At 35.2% G+C, this 26,715-nt stretch overlaps 1 protein-coding gene across 3 annotated transcripts in view; it reads right to left on the reverse strand.

The window, feature by feature from the left end:
* The window catches only part of dock1 (dedicator of cytokinesis 1), a 525,870-nt gene that overhangs the window by 61,165 nt on the left and 437,990 nt on the right, over nt 1-26,715 (reverse strand). For all 3 annotated transcript variants that reach the window (XR_012387688.1, XM_073917871.1, NM_001110011.1), the window contains 1 exon segment: nt 9,232-9,369. Coding sequence is in view for 2 of the 3 variants with exons in the window: in XM_073917871.1 (XP_073773972.1) it covers nt 9,232-9,369 (138 nt within the window). In the remaining variant the exon portion in view is untranslated.

The raw sequence follows: 26,715 nt of genomic DNA on the forward strand, positions 1-26,715 counted from the left end.
ATCTGATGTAAACACAGCATACAACATAATTTGGGAAATATTTAAAAAAGTAAACAAAGAAAAAAACATGGGGGGGGGGACTATTAATTCTGACTTCAACAGTATGTGCTTTTTTCCTTTTCAACTCAAAGGAAGACATTTTGAAGAATGTTGGAAACCCTTAGCCCTGGCCAATGATCTCTATAAGGATGTAAATGGTTATCAATTACTAACATTCTTCAAATTATCTTCTTTTGTGCTCAACAGAAAAAAAAAACGTTTACCCTTAATTTAATTGATTTTACAATTAAATATTATTATGAAAAAAATAATTAGAAATGCATTTTTTTTATTAAAATGATTAGCTAAATTGTCCATAGTGTATGAGTGTGAAAGAGTGTGTATGGGTGTTTCCCAGCGTTGGATTGCAGTTGGTTGGGTACCCGCTGTGTAAAACATATCCTGAATAAGTTGGTGGTTCATTCCGCTGTGGCGACCCCTGATGAATAAAGGGACCAAGCTGAAGAAAAATGAACAAATGAATGATGATAACGTTCAACCCGTGCCGCCTCATTCGCACGTATCGCGCCGCAGGATGTCGTGTCTTTGCACTGACTTAAATCACATGCACTTGATGCTTTTCCGCGTCTGGTGTGAACGCAGATAACAGAGCATGGAAATGTTCACAGCATGTCTGATAATATTTTTTCTTCTGGAGAAAGTCTTATTTGTTGTAATTCGGCTAGAATAAAAGCAGTTTTAAATTTTTCAAACACCATTCTTAAGGTCAAAATGATTAGTCCCTATTATTTTATTTAAAATTTTACAGTGTAATATTTCAAACAGAAATCCCAAAAAAAAAACTATATCTGCATCAATTGTGTTTTCAGCCTGATCTACATCAGCATTCACTGCTCTCCAAACAGCCCCTCGTGTGGTACTCAACGAACTTTGTATTTATTCTGCAGATCTGAATTTTCTCTTGTATGGAGTGAGCTGTCCCTTTAAGACCAACTATACTGATAGCCAAACTGTAAAAGTTCCAGCCCTCACTGTCTTAATATAACTTCAGCCGAACAAAAATCACAAATCCAGACAACAGCAGGACAGCCGAAGATTATTTTTGCTGATTTTCAGTCTCCATTCTTTACTTCTACGAGTGAAATATCATTATCCTCTCCTCTGGGCTGCCCTTGAAACACATACACAGCTCAGATCACGTTCTTTCACACACTGTATAGGAGGCTTTGCTGCTAATTCTAGTGCTGGTGCAGAGCGCAGTGATCAATAGCTGCCAGATACAGTAACCCTCTGTATATATGTGTGTGTATATGTGTGTGTGTGTGTGTGTGTGTGTGTGTGTGTCTCTCTCTCTCTCTCTCTCTCTCTCTCTTACTCTCTCTCTCTCTCTCTCTCTCTCTCTCTCTCATGTATGGGACAAAAAACGTTTTCAAGGTTTACTGTGGTTTGGAAAAGTCAAGGTTTTAAAACCGCTAAGATTTTCTGTTATATAGTTCCTACAATACACTCTCAGAAATAAAGGCACAAAATCTGCCACTGGGTGGTAGCTTTTTTTTAAAAGGTAGACTTTTGTACTATTCAGATGGACTTTAGGGTACACTAAAAAAAATTATGTGATCGGTTAGTCATGACAGCATATGTTTTTAGTTAATTGTAACTTAAGCAATTAGGTTAGAACTAGGGCTGCACGATTCTGGCCAAAATGTGAATCACGATTGGTTTTTGCTTAAAATCAAGATCAGGACTTTCTCTTGATTCTGTAAATGTAAAATCAAGATTATTTTGATTAGCCTATTGTTATTGTGAATTCTCAAACATGTGGTAAAACATCAACAATAATATTAGGCCTATGAGTTTGTCTACCGTTGCTTAAGTAATGCTACAGTAAATTTTGTATTATGGTGGACTTGAACAGACTTTCAATAAGTCCTGTTTGCTAATTCACAGTAAAATGATGACATCAGAACAAACTATTCATAATTATAAAGTTGATTTATTATGTTTAAGACACGTGCTTGTCATCTGTCATTGACAACATTATTAGACCATTTGTTTTCCCTGGTAAAATTTGAATTTTGTCATTATCAGACTCCTTCTTGCATTATATTCAACATTATATATAGGCCAGGGTTGTTATAATGACACATTAAACATTTATTCCCATGCACAACATTCTTTGTTCACTATGTAACAAAAAAAAAACATATCAAATGCTTGTTGTAATCATGACTCGATATGATCATTTAAATGTGCACACAGGTTTCACTTTCACTTCGAGTGCGGCTCATGCCCACCTGTCAGGTTTTAGACCATATGGGGCACAGCATGTGTATTTGGATGAAACTCAGGTTTTTGAACACACTTCATTATTATTGTTCATTTAATCGTTTGCTGGAAATTAGAACTGAATTTAAAACTGTTAATTTTGAACTGTTTTCTTGCTAGTAAAATCCTCAGTTTTTTAACTTACAAAGTCCGTCACGTAAATGGCAAATGTGCTTATTGTGCGACGCAACTGGCTCTTAAAGGAAATGGGAGATGAGACTCTGATTGGTTTATTCTCAAAACACACCTATAACTCATTAAGAAAATAAGCTCAACCCTTTTGGACCATGCACCACGGCGCAAAGCAGATTTTTCCATCCTAATATTAGCAAAAGTGGATTCTGACACTCCCTGAATGTGTTTGCGTCTTGTGCTTTGCGCATGGACTGTCAAAATAGAGCCCATTGTGTTAAATAGGGGAAATTTTGCTGTCTTTGACCCAGACATTTAAAAATATCTTATTTTAGAGATTATGAAAATGTAATATTTCTTCCAAGGTTGTCATACCATCAGAAAGTATACATCTGCTAATGAAAAGTTTCTGTATTGTGTTTTCTGTTTATTTCTGGTTGTGAATTGCATTAAGGAATGTTGATCTCTGCTCTGTTGACTCTAAATGTTGAATAATCAACTCTACCGTTAAACAAAGTGACTTTTATTGACATTTTAATAGTTTGAAATAATATAATGTATGAGACATAATGTTGTATATAGAGAAATAAGTCAAGTCAAGTGCAAAGTCAAGTGCAAAATAACACAGAATGCCCGGGCAGTTTATTGCAAGGTTTTTGTAGCATAATATACAACACCAACATAAACAGTATAGCAGTTTACACTATTAAAAATGTTCATAAAAGTCACTTTTTCAAACTTTTCAAGGTTAAAAGTTGTTGAAAGAAAGATCAAAAATCATAACTAAAAATGTGGAAAAAACATGAATCAGAAGATAGGCAAAACTGCATATTTACAGATATTCTTTACAGTGTGCTCAGGCTTTATCTCTCTTTCTCTCCCCGTTTTCAACACACTTCTGTCCCGTCTCTCTATCTCTCCTAAAAACTCCCACCCAGCGCCTCCTGTCAGGGATTTCAGCCCATCTGTCCAGACTGGAGGAGAGTGTGATGCTTTACAGGGTGTTTAGAAAAGTCTTTGTCACTCAGTGTGTCTTAAAGTACAGCTGTGGAAACTAACAGATCTCTCACACTTGATTTCTTTCGACACAATGCAACGCCAGGCCACATTAATGTTATTTATACACAGCTGAAGGCTAAATGATCAGTCCTCCTGTGAAATGTTTTTATCTTTTTTTCAAATATTTCCCAAATGGTGTTTAATAAAGCAAGGAGATTTTCGCAGTATTCATTTTTTTTATTAGTAATCTGTGATTATTGTCTATCTTGAGAAAGTGTTATTATAATAGCTTGGCTGTAATAAAACTGCTTTACATAAAAAACAAAATTAAAATCAATGAAAATCAATATTAACACGTCTATAAGAAATATTTTTTTCCCTGATTGGCTACAAAAACCACTTTTATCCAATGACCTTGCCTAATTAACCAAACCTGCCTTATTAATCTAGTTAAGCCTCTAAACTGCACTTTAAGCTAAATATTAATATCTATCAGAAAGAGCTAGAAAGTATTATGTACTATTTAATTGTTAGAAAAAATAAATGATTAAAATTGTGCTGAAACAAATCTCTTCATTAAACATAATATTTTACACTGACTACATAATTAAAATGATTATGTAATAGATTACATGCATAATTAAAATGTAATACTCATTTTACCAGTCTTATCTCATTAACTAAAACATGAAGATTAAATGACAATAATTTAACTTTGGTTCATTGAGATTAACTGATTCAATTCTTTTAAAAAAAGATAATCAATGCAAACACCTCAGGATTATAGGGTTGCAGGACATTGGAAAAATCTGATATTGCGATAGTTTATTTTTTTGTGATAAATATTGTGAATACTATTTGTGATAATATTGTGTTTTCTAGGGAGTCTAACAGTATTGAGATACAGAAATTGAATAATCACAATGCAAAAAATATATATAATATGATATATATATATATATATATATATATATATATATATATATATATATATATATATATATTACATACAAATGTATTTGACAAAAAACTTCAACTATAATTGAAATAAATGGTCAAAAACATGCTTTCATACTGTTTTTTTTTTTTCCTAAAATAAAATTGTATTAATTAAAATATATTTTAAAAAAAATTAACAATGGGGAGAAAATTTATGAAACGTAAATGTGTCAAATGGTTATTAAATATATATGTAAAATGGTTTAATAATACTATTTTACGGTTTTCTAGGGAGTCTAACATTACTGAGATACAGAAATTGAATAATCACAATGCAAAAAAATAAATAAATGCTTTTCTTTCTTTGCTTTGTCTTGTTTCTAATCCAAATATCAAAAACTAAATAAATCCTAGATCATGTATAAATATTGTTTTGTCTTCAACTTCAGAAGAAATAAAGCACAATTAAGAGTTTTTCCTTAAAACAAGCAAAATAACAAGTGGAGTAAAATAATCTTGTTTTTGCTTTAAAACGTACATATTTGTGGCATAAAAATACAGTAATTAAATTCAATCCACATATTGCATATTTTGCGATGTGACTATTGTAGATGCAAACATTGCGATATCGATGCTGATACAATATATTGTGCAGCACTATATTGTGGAGACACACAAAAACCAGGTCATAGGTCTTGGAGATCTCTCTCTCTCCCCCTTGGTCCCTCTGGATGGAATTACTGATGTAGAGGAGAGGGAAAACACCTGTTCTATTTGTCATGATATTGTCTACAGTAATTTAGCTGTTTTGATTGTTCTGTTTTGATTGTTAATTCTTATTAAAGTAATTCCTTTTGTATGTAGATAGACTCTGTGTGTAGTAAGGATATTGTAGCCGAATGTTGATGGAACCAGTCTTGAACCAGTTTGGTAAAACAGCTAAACGTACAAAAAACAACCTTGAGTTTCCACAACAGGTTGTCTCTTGCATCTATCGTGTCCCTGGTTTAGTTTTTACAGGTCGGAGATCAGCCCGACCCCCGAGAACCATGTCGCCATCCATATCTGGAGTTAGATACAATACTTCATTGGCGCAGGCATTTAGAATTGTCTATTTTTGCTGTAACCAATGAGAACTGTTTACCTGTATCCCACCTTTTCTGGACTTGTGTAAAGAGCATAATTGCTACATTGTTGTACTGTAAGTCAGAGCGGCCTAGGAACACATTGCGAGAGTTGAAGCTGGCTTCTGCTGATGAAACTGTAAACTATCTTCAGTAAACTTTACTTATTTATTTATTTGAATCTCTGACTCTGGCTCTTCTTCATCTGACAGACTGCTCATTCTTTGGGTTAAACTGTAAATCATCCCAACTATATATATATATGAGCAATATCACACGAGTAGCAGTGCGATATGGCTGTATATCGGCACTGGTGGGAGGCGTGCGTTGGCACAAGGCCGCAGACAGAGTGCCTTAGTGCCCCAACCAGTGCCGATATACAGCCATATCGCACTGCTACTCGTGTGATATTGTGTTTATATTTGTGTTTGTGATATTTGTGTTTGACGGCATAATTGTGTATATAAAAACAAAATCAAACATGGAGTGTCTCAAAAACCCTTTTGTATGAGGAACTACTTTCTTCCGCTTGGATTCAAATCATAAGCTGACAGCCGAGCAAGCACGTTTTAAACATTAGATCTGTAGTGTCTGCTTGTTGCTGGCTGTATGTGGGCGGAGTAATACACAAAGGGTAAAGAGGCTAAACGGGTGCTGATATTACTTAAATATATCACGGCTATCAGCCATTCAGATTCCAGAACCAGACAGAACTGTTGTGTGTGTATATATATATATATATATATATATATATATATATATATATATATATATATATATATATATATATATATATATATATATATATATATATATATATATTCATAAATTTGTGAACATGTAATGCATCGATTATCAATCAACAACTGCAGTAAACAATCACAAATGATTTTTATTTTTAGCAGCAGGATCATATCTCATGTCTAAACTGCACATGGGTCATTGTACAACTGCAATGGCATTTGTGTTTTAAAAATGAGACTCATAAATCTTATTTTATAGCTATGCTATACCGAGTCATTTGTCTTTTTTTCTCATTTTATCCAAGGTCATACTAAATAATATTTAGGTTTTTCTTTTTTAGTAAATTAAATGCACCATGCTGCTTTGTCATTGCTGTTAGATCTAATTAACGGTAATGACTCTCAATATCACATTTGATGAACTACATGATTAAGTCTGAGGAAGTTATTACTGAAATGACCAGGCTAACCTTTTCTGTTGATGCTGCTACCATAAGTTGATTAACTATATATTGCCACTCATTTAAAAATAAACATATAAATACAATGTAAAATGAAATAAAATTTATGTGCATGCAGATATATATTTATTAACCATTTATCAACTAATCTTCTCACCAATGTGACATTTTTTCTGCTTTATTAAAACAATTTTATTTTAGAAAAAAAATCATATATATATATATATATATATATATATATATATATATATATATATATATATATATATATATATATATATATTAGGGCTGCACAACATATATCGTTTCAGCTTCCATATTGCAATGTGTGCATCTGCAATAGTTTAATGACAAGATATGCAATGTGAGCCTGGATTGTAGTTAAACAGGAACTAAAGAACTGTATTTAATCACTGTATCTATCCAGAACAAATATGTACGTTTTAAAGCAAAAGCAAGATTATTTTACTCCACTGGCAGATCATTTAACTTTTTTTATGGAAAAACTCTTAATTTTGCCTTATTTCTTCTGAAGTTGAAGACAAAACAATATTTATATATGATCTAGAGTTATTTAGATCAGAAATGAGACAAAGCAAAGAAAGAAAAGCATTTTTTGCATTGTGATTATTCAATTTCTGTATCTCAGTACTGTTAGACTCCCTAGAAAACCGTAAAATGGTGCTATTCAAACATTTTAGATTTATATTGAGTAACCATTTGACACATTTACGTTTCATTAAGCTTCTCCTCCATTGTGACTTTTTTTAAATTTTAATTAATATAATTTTATTTTAGGAAAAAAAAAACAGTATAAAAGCATTTTTATGACCATTTAGTTCTATAATAGTTGAAATTTTTTGTCAAATACATTTGTCAAATATATTTATTAGGGCTGCACAATATATTGTTTCAGCATCAATATTGTAATATTTGTCTTTTTTTCTCATTACATCCAAGGTCAAACTAAATATTTAGGTTTTTCTTTAGTAAACTAAATGCACCATGCTGCTTTGTCAATGCTGTTAGATCTAATTAACGGTAATGAAGGTAATGAAGTTATTACTAAAATGACCAGGCTAACCTTTTCTGTTAAAACTGCTATCATCATTTGATTAACTATATATTGTCACTCATTTAAAAATAAACAAATATATACAATGTCAAATTAATAAAATGTACATGCATGCAGATATATATTTAATAACCATTTAACACATTAACTTTTCATTGAGCTTCTCCCCAATGTGACATTTTTTTTTATCTTAATTGAAACAATTTTATTTTAGGCAAAATAAATAAATAAAAAATCAGTTTGAAAGCATTTTTATGACTTTTTATTTCCATTATAGTTGAAGTTTTGTGTGAAATATATAATACTTCTGTACATAAAAAGCATAATAAATTCATGTAAATTGCAATAATATTAACTTGTGTAAATGATGTAAACATATGGGTAAAATTATATTCCACAATCATCCAGTGTATAACAATTATTATAAGTAAAAGTTAAATGACTTACTTAATCTCAACTTTGTGCATTAAATTGTAACATACAATAAGTGACCATATTAAATTTGAATAGATTTCAAATTACTAAATCTTCTTGCAGACTAATGCAAATAAACACATTCAATAGTGTTTTGAAGGAGGTTGCAATGTACAGAGATTTAAAAGGACAATTAATAAATCAAAGTGTGATTACAGTCTTTTATTGTACGTAAGCAAATTATTTTTGTTCTAAAGCTTTGTACTAAACGTTTGTAAATCATGGCAAAAATGCATGACAGTCAATATTTATTGTCTGTTTTTATAGTTAGCTTATAAAACTTATCCAGACTGAAAAATCTATTAAAGCAAGTAACAATGATTAACAGAGCAACTGTCTCAAACCCATCTAACAGCTGCCATGACTTAAGTGCTGTTCACAATATTTATTATTAAAAAGCAGCAGATTTTAAAAATAATGCCTCATAATCCCCATTCAGCAGATACAAATGGTTTTAAAATAGTGAGAAAGACACCAGAAAAAGAAACCAGAACCCAACACCAGAGGAAGACAAATGCAGAAAAACAGTGTATGGATACGAACTGATGACAAGTGACAAACACACAAAAAATGCATGCATTCAAACTGATGACAGATGACAAACAGACAAAAAAAAATAAAAAATACATGCAAACTGATGAAAAATGACAGACACAAAAAAGTAATGCATGCAAACTGACAACAAATGCAGACAAACATGCATGCAGACTGATGACAAATGCAAACAAGCATACAATACATCCAGACATGCAACACACAAGTCAAACCCAGACTAATGTATGAATAATGTGAAATAAAAACAATGACTATGAATGTCCACCCGGCAGAAATGTGACCCTGCATGCGTGCGGTGGTGAAGAACATGCGAACAATGCATGCGTGAAGGATGAAGATTATTGCGGAGCGAGTGCTGAAAGTGTGATGGTTTGTTTGGAAATGGACTGTCTGTAGGCACTCACTAGTGTTCTGATGCCGTACTGCTTCTCCACCTTCTCTTTCAGCTGTCTGAAACAGGCTTCTAGGCGCTCGTGGAACGGCCGCAAAGCCTCTGTCACCTTCTCTCCGTGGATCCGCACCCCTTCAGCCAGATTGGGAATCTAAATGTGATGAACACAAGCAGAAGATGAGGAATTAAGCAGGAAAATAAAACAGGATCATTAGGCAATCATTACAAATATCAACATCGCTAATCAGCTACTTGTTTCAATGTTTGGTGTAACAATTTACAAGTAAAGGCTGATTTATACTTCTGCGTCAAACGCACGCGTATGCTACGCTGTTGACGCATAGCCCTACGCCGTGGCCGTCGGCGTCGCTGTGGTGTGCACCTCTCAAAAAAATATAACTACACGTCGCAACGACTAGTAGCACAAGCTTTGTGATTGGTCGGCTTGGTAGCGCTGACGAGTCTGGGCGGGACCGAGAGCCGCGCGAATGGTGCCACCCCGATGGAGCGATTGTTTACAAGTGTGGAGTCCCGTGAAGAAGCTCCGGATGGAAAGTTTTGTTTTGCGTTTACCTCATAGTTAAAGTTGTTGCACGTCCGCCGGTTCCTGTCTCAAAATGAGCGAGTTTGAGCCACTTGTACATCCCGGAGGTGTTCAGGAAAAGCAAAACAGCAGCGAAGAAACTCGACACAGCGTAATACACAAAGGGTAAAGAGGCTAAACGGGTGCTGATATTACTTAAATATATCACGGCTATCAGCCATTCAGATTCGCCACTAGCGTTTCTGAAGTGTTAATGCAGACCAACAGAGACAGCGCGCAGAAGTATAAATGCACAGCTACACGTGTTGCATGTGCGGTGGGTTACGCCGTCACTTATCGCAGAAGTATAAACCAGGCTTAACGCAAGTTAATAATATTACATTTAAAGTAACAAGTAAGGCATTCCTTTTTAAAAAAAAAAAACATTAAGTAATAATATTTGAGCTACTTTTAAAAAAAAATGTAATATGAGTTAATTTTTAAATCAATTAATACGCTTTTTTAACATAGCTTGCTGAAATAAAATCAGTGTAATCACATTGAATCACACTCAATGGGCCCTATCATACACCCGGCACAATGTGGCGCAAGGTGTGATGCAATTATCGTTTGCTAGTTTCAGCTTGGCGCAAGAGTCGTTTTAATGTTTTGCGCCACGCTGTTTAAATAGCAAATGCATTTGCAATCATATGTGCGCCTATAAGCGTTCTGGTCTAAAAAAGGAGGCGTGTTGAGGTGTATTGCTGGCGTGTCAGTGTGGAGGGCTTTCCCGCCGCAACCAGTTTGTCCGCTTAGCTCACAGTGATACGTCGGCGGAGTGGAGGCCCGGAGGATGAGGAGCCGGCCGCGTCGACGACCGGGTTCGAATAAAAAAAAAAAAAAAAAAAAAAAAAAAAAAAAAAAAAAAAATCGGACGAGGGCTTTTGCTTTTCTTTTCTGGACGGCTTTTGTAAATCATCGCTTGGGTTTAGGGAAGAAGGAGTAGGAGGAGGGTGGCTCGGTCTGCCGATTGGCCGGCCGCCCAGTCGATCGTTGAGTCATTCAGTCCGTCAGTCGGACAGACGGTCGCTCGACAGCGGCCTCCGGCGGCTTTACGCGTGAGAACAGCGTGAATGCGAACAGCGCGTATGCGAACAGCGCGTATGCGAACAGCGCGTATGCGAACGGTGCACGCTCCCAAGAGGCGTCCGAGACGCGAAAAAGCATGGCACAGTGGCCTCTTGCAGATTCGCGAAAACAAAAACTGCACAAATACGTACCTCCAGGGACGTATTTCACAGCCTCCAGAAACGTCTACAGGGCTACGTTTCCACAATGAGCCTGGGTTGGAATCTTCAACTACTTGATTCACAGTAAATGAACCAATAAACTCAGTGTATCATGAAAAACACATGCATTAATAACCTCTAGCGCATAAATTTACTTTATTAAATCATCGCCTGCGTAATTTGCTCAGTGCAGAAGCCAAATCACAATTCTGACTTTATTTCAGTATCTAGAGTGTATATCTGCTCTATACGATGTAGTTCTGCTGCAGGAGTGAGATGTTTCCTTGACCTGATACTGTATATCACTCTGAGGTTCAATCTTCTGTCCTCTACATAAAACCTGTGGCCTGACAGACACATAAAACAGGAGAACAGCCACTAAAGCACCGGCGCTCAGTTTATTTGCGAGCCACGCTGAAAGACGGATCATATTACACAGGATTTAAAAGGACCCTTTGAGTACATCATTCATCACACAAAGAGCTGCGTTCCTTCTCTCGCACAGCTAATCTCAGTGTACACGCACCAGGAGAACACACGAGGTGGATACAGTAAACATAAACACCACCCTATACAAATAAACATACACTCACATAAGTATTATATACAGTAGAGCTACAGTGCACACACAGCTCTGATGTGCTCTTTTAATTGTCAGCAGTAGAGTTGCTGTCTCCAGTTTTTATAAAGACATGAAGGAGTAAATCACAGCGCCAGAAAGAGAAGAGATTTCTCACGCAAATAAAGTCCAACGAGGTTCACGGTGATCTGATGCAATGCAGCGCAATGGAGGAGCACTTTCTGACATGTTCACGTCAACAAAACACTCATCAACTCATCAAAGTAAAGACATCAAGCATCTCTTCAAACTTTTAAAAGATAAAAGATTTTTTTTTTTTTAGTTTTACCTCAGAAAGATCAGATACTGTACATACTCTGTGTAGGAGAAGTTCAGAGATAAAAACAGCACAAGTGAACGTCTATATCAATTTCTCTTGGGCTAAAATAAAACTTAACAGTGCATGTTCTGCAGAACAAAAACACAAATATAGGATATAGCAATACACTAATTAACAACCAACAGTGTTGGCTAAGTTACTTTAAAAAGTAACCGATTACAAATGACTGATTACTGATTACTACTGGAAAATTGTAATCTGATTATATTACCAATTACTTCATGAAAAAAGAAATCAGATTACTAATTACTTTGAAGTTACTGTTAAGACATAAAATATACCATGCAGTGGCGTAGCAAACTGAGGAGCGATCACAAACTAAGGAGCGATCACAAACTGAGGAGCGATCACAAACTGAGGAGCGATCACAAACTGAGGAGCGATCACAAACTGAGGAGCGATCACAAACTGAGGAGCGATCACAAACTAAGGAGCGATCACAAACTGAGGAGCGATCACAAACTGAGGAGCGATCACAAACTAAGGAGCGATCACAAACTAAGGAGCGATCACAAACTAAGGAGCGATCACAAACTGAGGAGCGATCACAAACTAAGGAGCGATCACAAACTAAGGAGCGATCACAAACTAAGGAGCGATCACAAACTAAGGAGCGATCACAAACTGAGGAGCGATCACAAACTAAGGAGCGATCACAAACTGAGGAGCGATCACAAACTGAGGAGCGTGAAAGGGGGCGGGGTGGAGCGACAACGCGGGGAAGCCTCCACAAACTAAGGAGCGATCACAAACTGAGGAGCGATCACAAACTAAGGAGCGATCACAAACTGAGGAGCGTGAAAGGGGGCGGGGTGGAGCGACAACGCGGGGAAGCCTCCACAAACTAAGGAGCGATCACAAACTGAGGAGCGATCACAAACTAAGGAGCGATCACAAACTGAGGAGCGTGAAAGGGGGCGGGGTGGAGCGACAACGCGGGGAAGCCTCCACAAACTAAGGAGCGATCACAAACTGAGGAGCGTGAAAGGGGGCGGGGTGGAGCGACAACGCGGGGAAGCCTCCACAAACTAAGGAGCGATCACAAACTGAGGAGCGATAACAAACTAAGGAGCGATCACAAACTGAGGAGCGTGAAAGGGGGCGGGGTGGAGCGACAACGCGGGGAAGCCTTCACAAACTAAGAAGCGATCACAAACTGAGGAGCGGGAAAGGGGGCGGGGTGGAGCAACAACGCGGGGAAGCCTTCACAAACTGAGAAGCGATCACAAATCGAAAGCGGCGAGAGCGTCAAAGTAGCCAAAAGTCATTCATTTTTAATGAGAACCAGCGGCGAGGAACAGCGCGGCGCATCTTCTCCTGTGTGGGCGTTGAGGAGAGTTGAAATCAAGTCAACTTTATGGTATGAGCTATGACACGGTTCGGCGGCAAGCAATCAGAATGAAGTAGTCCACCGCTTGAGAGGAGTTAAGAGAACACAGACCTGTGAACTTTGGTTCCGACCACAGTTGTTCCCAAGAGTTTGATTATTGCGGTTGCCAGATTTTCAATTGTTGAAAATCCCGACGATGTGGGGCCCCCCTGCGGTGCGTGCCCTGCGGGCCCGTCCGCTACGCCACTGATACCATGGGCGTTGCTAGACCTATTTTAGGGGGGCTGTAGCCCCCAGTTGAAACCATAAGTTTACATACACTCTAAAAAAAAATAACGTTACCATTATTTTTTAAATGTCTGATGGTAAATCATACTAAACGTTTTAGGTTGATTAGGATTACCTAAATGATTTACATTTGCTAAATGCCAGAAAAATTAGAATTTATTTTTATTAATTTCTAGACAGTCAGAAGTTTACATATATTTCCTTTTTTTAGCTTCACTTTTAAACTGTATAACTTTGTCAAATGTTTTAGGTATCCTTCCACAAGCTTCTCACAATAAGTAATTTTGACCCATCCCTCCTGACAGAATTAGTGTAACTGGGTCAGATTTGTAGGCAGATTTCAACTCTTCCCACACATTTTCTATAGGATTGAGATCAGGGCTTTGTGATGGCCACTCCAAAACATTCATTCTGATGTCTTTAATGCACATTTTAACTAATTTGGCAGTATGCTTAGGGTCATGGTCCATTTGGAAGACCCATTTGTGGCCAAGTTTTATTTCCTGGCTGATGTCTTGAGATGCTGCTTCAGTATTTCAAATCTGTCATTTATTTAGCATTTTTATTGGATTCAACTCAGGTGATTGGCTGGGCCATTCTACAGTTTTATTTTCTTTCTCTGAAAGCATTAGAGAGTTTCCTTGGCTGTGTTTTGGATTAGTGTCTTGCTGAAATGTTCACCCTGGTTTCATCTTCATCCTCCTGCTAATGTAGATGTTGGACTGAAGCAGCTGATATTCATTTACATCGAGGAAGGGCAGAGGGTTGCTATCTGCCTATTTACACCTGCCTTTCTACATATGTTCAATACTTTTACCCTAAATCTTTTTATTTTTTTATGCATAACTTAATTAGTAAACTAGATTTGTTTTCTTTGCATATATGGATTTTTTTGGTTGTTACCAACATCTGGGGAAAATTTCAAGTCAATGATAATGTGTTGCACATTTATTTTCACCGCTGTATATACACATCCACCACCTAGACTGCAGCTCTGCACAGGAAATTTGGCCAGAGTAGAAATGGTCATGCTTAACTGAGCTTGGTTTCTCTTAAGGTTTTTTTTTTTCCTTTACTTTTGTCAATTGGTGAAGTTTGTTCCCTGCTACTGGCTTGCTTGGTCTTGGGACATGCGGAGCTGTGCATAATGGATTTGCTCTTCAGTGTTTGGACTTTCAGCAGTGAAAATTAAACCCCACTGATCTGAACTAAACTGAACTCCAACTCTGAAATCTGGACTGACAGTTTCAATTTACTAAAACTTCTATGTTAAGCTGCTTTGACACAATCTACATTGTAAAAGTTCTATAGAAATAAAGATGAATTGAATTGAATGTACTTTACATATACTTTGATTATTAGGTTTTTGTTTTATTATTAATATCATTTTTTACTTTTTGGTTTACATATTTTAAAATATGAAATGTGTCTATTGTTTAATATCTGCTTAAGCATGTGTTAAGAAAACACTAAGGTGTTTGCATTCATTAGCTGACACAACTGTTGACTGTGATTGTTATTGAACCATTGACTTAAGTCCAGCTTGTTCTTCACATGTAAACAATAAAAAAATCCCCATAATAAAATCAAAGCCTGACTAAAAAAAAAAAAAAAAAAAAAAAAAAAAAAAAAAAAAACAGACAGCTTGTGTAGAGTTTGCACCAACTGTACATGCAAAATACAGCTAGACAGCTCCAACTCCACTGCTTAAATATGCAGATGCAAATTCACCCAGAAACTTGATTTAAGAGACAAACTTTGATGTTGGCTAGGGAAAACCTGAGCAGAAAATCTGGAGTAGATTTAAAAGCTTGAAGTTTGAAGGTGCTCCGTTTGAAGCAATTTAAAGTTTGAAAAAGCAGCACACTTTTAAAAGCTGATATTTTTAGGTGAGGTGGTCAGACGCGGTTATTTTTTATTAAAACATGACAGTAAAAACTTCAGAGGTGGTCATGAGTAAAAATGGACAGCTTGACGTTTCTAGTAGTCTAATGACTTTGCTGAAATCTGATAGTTAATGGTAAAATTAATGTAAAATTTGGACTAGTTTGTAAATCAATGATTTATTTATTTACTTTTCTCTGTTTGATTATATTTTCTATTGGATTAACACAACTGATTCACACAGGCCTTCAGCCTCAATGCCTGAGGGTGTATCTGAAGTTGGGGCTGACGTGATTGTCACAGCAGCATCAGCCAATGAAATTAGTCAGCAATTGGCTACTGTCTGAGCTGGGGTATTTGCATAAAGTGATCTGATTGGCTGTTGCTTCGGTTAGTGCTTGAAAAGTTGAGTTATTCCCAACTACTACAGCAGTTGAAACTAGAAGTTTACATACACTCTAAAAAAAGGAACATAACCATTTCTTTTAAATGTCTGACGGTAAACCATACAAAACTTTTATTAGTTTAGGTTGATTAGGATTACCTAAATGATTTACATTAGTTTAATGCCAGAAAAATGAGTGATTTTTTTTATTTATTTCTAGACAGTCAAAAGTTTACACACAAGTTTCCTTGGTATTTTTTAGCTTTGCTTTTAAACTGTATAACTTTGGTCAAATGTTTTGGGTATCCTTCCACAAGGAATTTTGCCCCACTCCTTCTGACAGACTTGGTGTAACTGAGTCAGATTTGTAGGCTGTCTTGCTCGCACAAGCTTTTTCAACTCTGCCCACAAATTTTCTATAGGATTGAAATCAGGGCTTAGTGATGGCCACTCCAAAACATTTACTCTGTTGTCCTTAAAGCACATTTGAACTAATTTAGCAGTATGCTCATGGTCTGTTTGGAGGACCCATTTGTGGCCAAGTTTTAATTTGCTGGCTAATGTCTTGAGATATTGCTTTAGTATTTCTACATAATGTTCTTTCTTCATGATGCCACCTATACTGTGAAGTGGACTAGTCCCTGCTGCAGCAAAACACCCCCACAACATGTTGGGATGGTGTTCCTAGGCTTGTAAGCTTTCCCCTTTGTCCTCCAAATGCAACACTGGTCATTATGGCCAAACAGTTCAATCTTAGTTCCATCAGACCACAGCACATGTCTCCAACAATTATTATTTTTCCCAGTGTAATTTAGCGAATTGTAATCTGGCTTTTTTGTTGATTCTGGCTTGTTGATTTTCCCATGTTGTCACACAAGGAAGCAGTGTGTGTTTGAGGTTTACCGTAAATACTATTCTACAGTTTTGCCTCTAATTAACTCAAATGTTGTCAATTAGCCAATCAGAAACTTCCAAAACCTTGACACCATCACCTGAGTTTTTTCAGAGACAGAATAGTCTTATTCTATTCAAACTTGACTTTCAAGAAAAGTTATAACAATTTCTCAAAAATATCTCTTATTATTCTGATATTATGCAGAACAGAAACAAATGTGATAATACTAACATACCTAAAAGAGAAAAAGTTTAGTCACATTAACATCTGACTTTCTTTTTTAAATAGTTATGTGCCTTTTTATACAGTGGATGTAAACTTCTGCTTTCAACTATATATATATATATATATATATATATATATATATATATATATATATATATATCAGAAAATTGTCTCAGCATTTAGCAGACACTTTTGTCCAAAGCACTTTACAATTGAGGAGGCATTTGGTGATTCAACAAGAAGAGGTAATACACACGACAAGTGCTAATAATGCAAAATACAAATAAAAATCTGTCAGTGTCCAGAGAATTAAGAGCTAGAATATAGAAAGAAGAGGTTTCTATAGACGGATTGTCAAGCTTACTCACTTGTGTGAAGCAAACACAGATTTGCAAAATATTTTGAGGTTGTTGTGTGAGGTTGGGTACTGACTAATCAAAATAGCTTGTTGCACTTCCACACAACATATTATGCTTGTAAGTTGATTGTGTTAATTCTCTAAAAACACATTTAAAACTTTGATTGTGTGAAATACAGAAGTTCCAGTGTTTTTGAGGTGTTGTTAGGGTGTTCTGTGTGGTTGATAAACTATTGCTATGCAGTTTCTAGAGTATTCTGAGAAGGCTGGACAAACTAATCACATAACTTCAGCTGCACTTGTTTTATTCTTGACAACAGCACGAACAAAAACCTCAAATCACTGATGCACTTGTCATGGTTCTTGTGCAGGAATCTCTCTAAGGACAAAATAAATTTAGAAACACCCAAAAGTAAAAAAAAAAAAAAAAAAAAAGTTCAACTGAATTGATGAGTTATGAAGCAGCCCTGAGAGACTTAAGAGTTCATCTGGAGTTCAAATCTAAATTCTCACAAGCTGCATAGTAGTATATGACAATTACAGACTTATTGAGTGCAACAGTTGGGTTCAAACAGTACTTAAACTTTAACTAAAAAAAGAAAAAGAAAACTTAGACCTGCTGGTAATTGATTGTACATGTTTTTGTTCAACCCATGTGTTCACAGTAATTAAATACATTTTAAAACAATCTTATAGCAGACAATCAACACATTTAAGTGGATAGTTTTAAATATTATTTTGTTCATCGTGGCATTTTAGTTTGAATCCCCATTAAATCCACAATGCCTGGTTTCTTTGTCTTTATGTCCCATATTTCACATACTTCCTTCAAATCAAAGATTTCAATGCTGTGATTCTCCATGTAGTTGCTTGGTTAGACCACCGAAATGACTATTCTTCACTTCTGGTAACATGAAATCCCTTTAGGCCAGGGTTTAGGTCAGAGCTATCTGTCCTTTAGAGCGTGGCTATCAGTCCTATAAGGCAGGGCTATTAGTCCTTAGGGGTAGGTCTATCTGTCCCTTAGGGCGTGGCTATTAGTCATTTAGAGAGTGGCTATCAGTCCTTTAGGGCTTGGCTATCAGTATTTTAAGGAAGGGCTATCAGTCCTTTAGGGCGGGGCTATCTGTCCTTTAGGGTAGGGCTATCAGTCCTTTAGGGCGGGGCTATCTGTCATTTGGGGCGTGGCTATCATTCCTTTAGAGCATGGCTATTAGTCCTTTAGGGTAGGTCTATCTGTCCTTTAAGGTAGGGCTAGCAGTCCTTTAGGGCGTGGCTATCAGTCCTTTAAGGTGGGGCTATGGGTCATTTAGGGCGTGGCTATCAGTTCTTTAGGGTGGGGCTATCAGCCCTTTAGGATAGGTCTATCAGTCCTTAAGGGTGTGGCTATAAGTCCTTAAGGGCGGGTCTATCAGTTTTTTAGGGTGTGACTATCAATTCTTTAGGGTGGGTCCATCAGTCCTTTTGGGCGTGGCTAACAGTGCTTTAGGGCGTGGCTGTCAGTTCTTTAGGGTGGGGCTGTCAGTCCTTTAGAGTGGGGCTATGAGTCCTTTAGGGTAGGTCTATCTGTCCTTTAGAGTGTGGCTATCAGTCTTTTAGGGTGGGGCTACGAGTTCTTTAGGACAGGGATATCAGTCCCATAGAGTGGGGCTATTAGTCCTTTAAGGCGGGTCTATCTGTCTTTTAGGGCAGGGCTATCATTCCTTTTAGGCGTGGCTATCAGTCCATTAAGGTTGGGCTATCAGTTCTTTAGGGTAGGTCTATCTGTCCTTTAGGGCGGGGTTATTAGTACTTCAGGAAGGGGCTATCTGTTGTTAGGGGGTGGCTATCTGTCCTTTAGGGCGGGGTTATCAGTTCTTTAGGGCGGGGTTATCAGTTCTTTAGGATGGGGCTATCTGTTGTTAGGGGTGGCTATCTGTTCTTTAGGATGGGGTTATCTGTACTTTGGGTTAGGGAGACGAGTCATTTAGGGTAAGGCTATCTTTCCTTTAGGGCAGGGCTATGCAGGTCTCATTTCTGCTCTGCCTTCACTAATTCATCAATCTTCCTTCAATTTATTAGCAACACCCATCTTTCAATGATCCAAACGGTTCCCAAATGACAAAATCATGCACCCTCCTACACTTATTTCTTATTTCAGGACTATTTAAAAAGGATGTGCATCACAATTGAGAAAAAAAAAAAAGGATAATCCTAACTGCTGTGTCATGGTGACATTAAGACGAACATACTGATACTAAACTTTAAATGAATCTGATAATAAAATACTAAATCCAACATGTCTGAATGGTGTTTGTGCACTAATGCCCCCTACACAAGCAGAATAAAGATATGCATGCTTTCATTTCTCATATGCATCATGCATGGCTCACCAATCCTCAGGTTACATTAGCAGCTGAAGTTCTGCCCTCGCCTGTGTAAAGTGTTTGTGTCAGTGCGCAGGCTAACATGAATGGAGCCGAGCACACAAAAGCACCTGACGTCAGTGAATAACAGCACAGAATAGCCGAATCCTGTATATAAAGAGAGCAGGACCCAGCGGCACAAAGAGGTGAAAGCCAAGCTTAATCAACAGCTCAAATCTGCCGGGGATTGTCCCGCCTTCTCCACCGCTGTTTACATGAGTGGTGTGTCAGCCGGTTTGACAGGGCATCAATAGCGGCCTGTGAAAAATGGACACGGGGCCTGCTCTGCCTTCAGGACGGGCCTCATCGATCGCCATATCTAGCCGAAAAAGTGGCTTTGGGTCCCTCATGTGCTGTCAAACACAAACTCCCGGCACAGTTCAAGTGCTTTATGAACTGTGCAGCTTCACTGTATTTTTCTGGAACATAAATCGCATTTCTATTATTGTGCTGCAACTTATGTTAAGTGCATAAGTGCCCACACACTTTTTATAGAAGTAGATTTCAATTGAGCACGAGGCAGTGGCGCAGTAGGTAGTGCTGTCGCCTCACAGCAAGAAGGTCGCTGGTTCGAACCTCGGCTCAGTTTGCGTTTCTCTGTGGAGTTTGCATGTTCTCCCTGCCTTCGCATGGGTTTCCGCCACAGTCCAAAGACATGTGGTACAGGTGAATTGGGTAGGCTAAATTGTCCGTAGTGTATAAGTGTGTGTGAATGTGTGTGTGGATGTTTCCTAGAGATGGGTTGCGGCTGGAAGGGCATCCGCAGTGTAAAAACTTGCTGGATAAGTTGGCGGTTCATTCTGCTGTGGCGACCCCGGATGAATAAAGGCACTAAGCCATAGGGCTGTGCAATTAATCGAAAATCCGATTTCGATTTTGCCTTCTAACGATTATGAAAAATCATTAATCAAGATAAACGATTATTGCATCATATACCGCCCCCTTTCCAGTTGTATACGTGTTGATCTTAAAAGCGCGAAATACCGCATGATTCTGTGTGCCGCGCACACACAGAATTGAAGCATGCAGTCAGAGACGAGCAGAACGCAGTCAGCGCACACATCTAAAGTCATCTTAACGTGAGCGCCTTAATGGTCAAATAGGTGTCAAAACGCGGCGTTTAGTAATTATTCATATCAAGCATCCTTTGTGTAATAAACAAACGAGTTGAGAATCAAAAAAGACGCGGCAGAGAAACTATTAAAGAGACAGCGCGCGATAATCCTTCTGCCGCCTATTTTTATGATTATTAATCAAACAACAAATGGAGAACATGCCTCTGCTCTTGACTGAAGGACTTTTGTAGCTAAAGTGTTTTGTTATGATTTATGTTTTTTTTCCTGTTTTTTTTTTCACCCTCCTCTCCGTTTGCTCAACCCCAGGTTTCTTATTGGTTTATTATTCTGTCCATCATCATTATGACGATCTCCGGTTCCATCAATCCCAGGTAGAGCCGCAAGTTTTTAAAGCCCTGTCAGTCCAGTGTGTGGTGTGCGCCCTGCCTCGGCGTACCCTTTGTGCTCCACGCAATTTGTTTGTGCAAATGCTTCGTCTATTTTGTGATCTCTCAGTTACTGTGATAATTCGAGTTGCTTGTTGAACTTTGTTGGCTTTAAGTAACATATGATGATGGTTGTGTGATTCTAAACTAAGATTTAACGGACTTATCCGGTTTGTTTTGTTTTAGTTTAGATTGATGTTTTGTTAGGTTAGTTTGAGTGTTTTGCCACCCGTGTATTTTTGAGTTTTGTAGTTTGATTAGTTTAGTTCGGGTGTCGTACACACTGAAGATCTCGGTTTTTATTTGTGTTTCTTTTTGACGCCTAGTTTAGACATTAGATTTAAGGATTGTTTTGTTTTGTTAATTTCTTTGATTTGGCTTACACTCGTTGTTCTTGTTTAAAGATAATAATTATAAATGTTTGTTTATTTTTTTTCTCCCCCATTTATTATTGTTACATGTTTCAATTCAATTATTGAGTAAAAGCTTTAAATGAGAGTAACTGAACCTTGCCTCATTATTGATCTGTCGCACACATTACACCTGTCTCACTTAAATGTTACAGCATCCCACTTTAACATCATAAAACACGTAACAGTTTCTTAAAGTGAAGATGCTTAAAGCACAGTTTGTTGCATATTTTTATTCTATTGCATTTATTTCTCTTTCCTTTGCAGGGTGGAAAATAACTGTTTGTATACAGTTGAAGTCCTGAATATTAGCAACCCTTTCCCCCCAATTTCTGTTTAATGGAAAGAAGATTTCTGAACATAATAGCTTTAATAACTCTTTTCTAATAACTGATCTATTTTGTCTTTGTCATGATGAGAGCACATAATATTTGACTAGATATTTTTTTCAAAATGCATGCATTCAGATTCAAAGTGCGATTTAAAGGCTTAATTAGTGTTATTAGGCAGGTCATTGTATAACAGTAGTTTCTTCTGCAGACAATCAAAAAATATATTGCTTAAGGGGGCTAATATTATAGACTTGCTTGAAAAAACCTGCTTTTATTCTAGCCAAAATAAAAATAAAAAAGCCTTTCTCCAGAAGAAAAAAATATAAGAGGAAATGCTGTTAAAATTCCTTGCTATGTTAAACATCATTTGGGAAATATTATTTTTTTTACAAAATTCTCAGGAGCGCTAATAATTTTGACTTTAACAGTAATTGTTTTGAATAATCGTGATTTCAATTATGACCAAAATAATCTTGATTATGATTTTTCCCAAAATCGAGCAGCCCTACTAAGCCGACCAGAAAATAAATGGATGAATGAATGATTTCAATTGATTTTTCCAAAAGGGATATTTTTTTTTTTGATTTCCGTTAAATCATTGAAGGGCAGCACAGTGGCTTAGTGTATAGCACATCAAGAAGGTCGCTGGTTCAAGTCCTGGCTTGGCTAGTATCCACATGTTGGCATGGGTTTCCCTTGCAGTCCACACAAATGCGCTATGGGTGAATTGAATAAACTAAGTTGGCCGTAGTTTATGTGTGTGCATGAGAGTGTATGGGTGTTTCCCAGTACTGGGTTGCAGCTGGAAGGGCATTCACTGCATAAAACATATGCTGGGATAGTTGTTGGTTCATTCCACTGTGGCAACCACTGATAAATAAAGGGACTGAGCCAAAGTTTTTCTGTCAATATAATAAAGAAAGCTTCAGTTTCATGCTCTCACCATAATTGATTTGTGTCATCCTCTTTGTGGAGAAACACCACACGCACAAACACACACAGACACACACAGGCAGATATGTGTGTATGAAACACATCTGAGGTGAGACAAAGCAAGAGACATATTTTATACTGTGACAGAATGACAGCCGCTGTAACTCATCAGATGCAAATGTCCTGACCTGACATCAGGAAAATAAAGCGCTGTGAAAAGCTCAAGTCAGAAACTACAAGATTGAAACATTCAACAAACAAAATCAAAGCTCCTCTGTCATGTCAGAAATACACCCATGTTGTTTAACAAAACGCTTCATTTGCATCTTCCTTTAATCTCACATCTTTCTTTAGTCACCAATAGGCTTTATTACATTTCAAAAGTTGTTTTTTTGTATTTCTATTGCTTTATTGAAGAATATATATTTATTTATAATTATTTATATATAATATAATATTTTATTACACATACTTTAATTTTTTTCTAAAGTTTAAAATAATGAAGTAGGATATTTGATCTATTTTACTTGTGTAAAAGTTAGGTTAGGTATTTTATATATATATATATATATATATATATATATATATATATATATATATATATATATATATATATATATATATATATATATATAAAATCTACTTACATACATGTCATGTAATTTATTGTTTATTCAATATTACTTTTTTATTAAAAAAGCGCTTCTTGTCAAAAATATATACAAACTATAAATATAATTTATTTAAATATGCTGTTAGTTTGCAATTGCTAGGTAATTAACCATGTTAAAAATACACTTTAAGAAACAATGAGTGTTTATCTAGTCTTTAGACTAAGTAAAATACAATTAATGTAAAATAATAACTATTCTGTTTGTGTCTGGGTCTAAGCCTGATGCTAAATAAGTTATTATTATTATTATCATAATTATAAAAAAAACTATAGGATCATGAATATCCACTACGTAACAAGGAGTTACCATATTTATAAATAAACTGCTTAAAGACAACATAAACCTCAACACATTCATACATGTTTAATATTAATAAAAAAAAAAAAAATATATATATATATATATATATATATATATATATATATATATATATATATATATATATATATATATATATATATATATATATATATATATAAGTTACTTATTTGCAATGGGTTACTGTGCCTTAATATATAAACCTCTAAACATTAAAAAAAATTATATTGTTAATAATAAAATAATTATATTACGAATAGCTGTTGATTAATATTGATTACTGTCTTTATCAATAAACATCTAGACATTCACAAATATTTACTAATAATATAATAACAATATTATGAATCAGCGATGATAAATAAAAAAAATATTGTCTTTATAAATAAACATCTAGACATTCATAAATGATTAATAATAACAATAATAATACTAATATTAATAATAATAATATCAATAAAAGTATAAAATAATAATAATATGAATTACTGATCATTAATAATGAATTACTGTCTTTATAAATAAACATCTAGACAATCATAAATATTAAATAATAACAATAATAATACTAATTCTAATAATAATAATAATAATATTTATAATAATAAAATAAAATAGTTATAATAATATGAATCGCTGATCATTATTAATGAATTACTGTCTTTATAAATAAACATTTAGACATTCACAAATATTTAACAATAATAATAATATAAATCATAATAATTATAATAATAATAGTAATATATAATAATAATAATAATAATAATAAACATTCACAAATATTTAATAGTAATAATAATAATATAAATCGCCAATGATTAATAGTGAATTACTGTCTTTATAAATAAACATCTAGACATTCATAAATATTTAATAATAACAATAATAATACTAATAATAATAATAATAATAATAATAGTAATAATAATAATAATATAAATCAATGATTAATAGTGAATTACTGTCTTTATAAATAAACATCTAGTCATTCATAAATATTCAATGTTAATAATATAATAACAACATTATGAATCACTGATGATTAGTAGTGAATTACTGTCTTCATTAATAAACATGTAGACATTTCTAAATGTTAAACACACAGGCACGTACACATTAGCAGATGTACTGAAAGGAAGCGTTTCATCAATATGTGACATCTGCTGTGCTCTTCAGATGTTTGTCCTTTCTTTTCATCATCCTGAAAACACAGCTACAGTACAAGCAGCGTCTCGTCTCGTTGTGTTTCTGTCCACGTCTCTGAAGCACACCATCTTTATATTGAGAGTAAAGTATATCAGACACGCGGCTTCATCAGACAAACAGGCCGAACACTGGACAGCTGCTCCACTGATCACACACGCGCGGACGCATACACGCACACACAAACACACACTGCAAAGACAAACAGGAGACATGCAAAACCCCTTCAAGACCAGTGCATTTTAGTAATAGAGTGAATTAGTTTTTATTTTTTTCATATTTTCGGTTTTAAATTTTAGTTCAAACTTTCATTTTTAGGGTGTTTTTGTATCTCTAGTTTTGTAAATGTAGTAATTGTTATTCAAGTTAAAAAAAAAAAAAACTAATTTTCTTGTATGTTTTTGCAATAAATTTTTGGCATTTCTTTTTGTTTTTATTAATTTGTGATACATTTTTTTTTAGTTATTTTCATCACTAATTTTGTTGTTTTAGTAAGCTCAATTCAATTTAAAACCAAACTACAAATTTTCTTGTGTGTTTTTGTCACTTTAATACATTTTTTTTTAAATGTCTACATAGTTTAATATTTGTTTAGCCATTTTTATCTCTAGTTTTGTTATTGCAGTAAATTCAATTCAAGTAAAACAAGATTACAAGATCTGCCCACTGGCCTCGGTCCATCATGGCCTCCTAACCCTCCCCATATCATGATTGGCATATCATCACTCTGTCTCCTCTCCACCAATCAGCTGGTGTGTGGTGTGCGGTCTGGCGCAAAATGGCTGCCGTCGCGTCATCCAGGTGGATGCTGCACACTGGTGGTGGATGAGGAGATCCCCCCCCCATTGTGTAAAGCGCTTTGAGTGCCCAGAAAAGCACTATATAAATGTAACGAATTATTATTATTATTACAAATGTTCTTGTAATTTTATAAATATATTTGACATTTTCATAGTAGATGGAATTTCTATATACATTTTTTTGCGTGCGCATGTTCGGCCATTTCTATCTCTAGTTTTAAAAAAAAAAAATAAAAAAAAAAATAATTTTAATTTATAAACATTTTTTTTAATAAATTGATTTATTTTAAATAAATAAACATTTTAAATATCTTCATAGCTTTAATAATAAAATACTTCAGTACATCAAGTTGAAGTTGAAGTTAATGTTTTGTAACTAGTATTTAGTTGTATTTTAACAGCTTACATTTATATTTAGCTTAAGTATATATATATATATATATATATATATATATATATATATATATATATATATATATATATATATATATATAAACATCTTCATAGTTTTTATTACTGAAAAAACATTTTAGTACATCAAGTTAGAGCAAATACGTTTTGTATTGATCATTTTGTTTTACTTCAACAGCTTAAATTTATATTTAGTTAAAAATTTATAATTAAAAAGAATTCATATTTTGTTTTCTCTAGATTTTTTGCAAGATTGCTGTTTTATATATGCACACACACGCACAGTTATTTTAGCTTATTTTGTACTTCAGTAAATAGATTAAGCAGAATAAATCTCACCCATTCCTTAATCAACCAGTGTTTTTATATTA

This window comes from Danio rerio, chromosome 12 (assembly GCF_049306965.1).
Source record: "Danio rerio strain Tuebingen ecotype United States chromosome 12, GRCz12tu, whole genome shotgun sequence".
In the NCBI taxonomy this organism is placed as follows: Eukaryota; Metazoa; Chordata; class Actinopteri; order Cypriniformes; family Danionidae; genus Danio; species Danio rerio.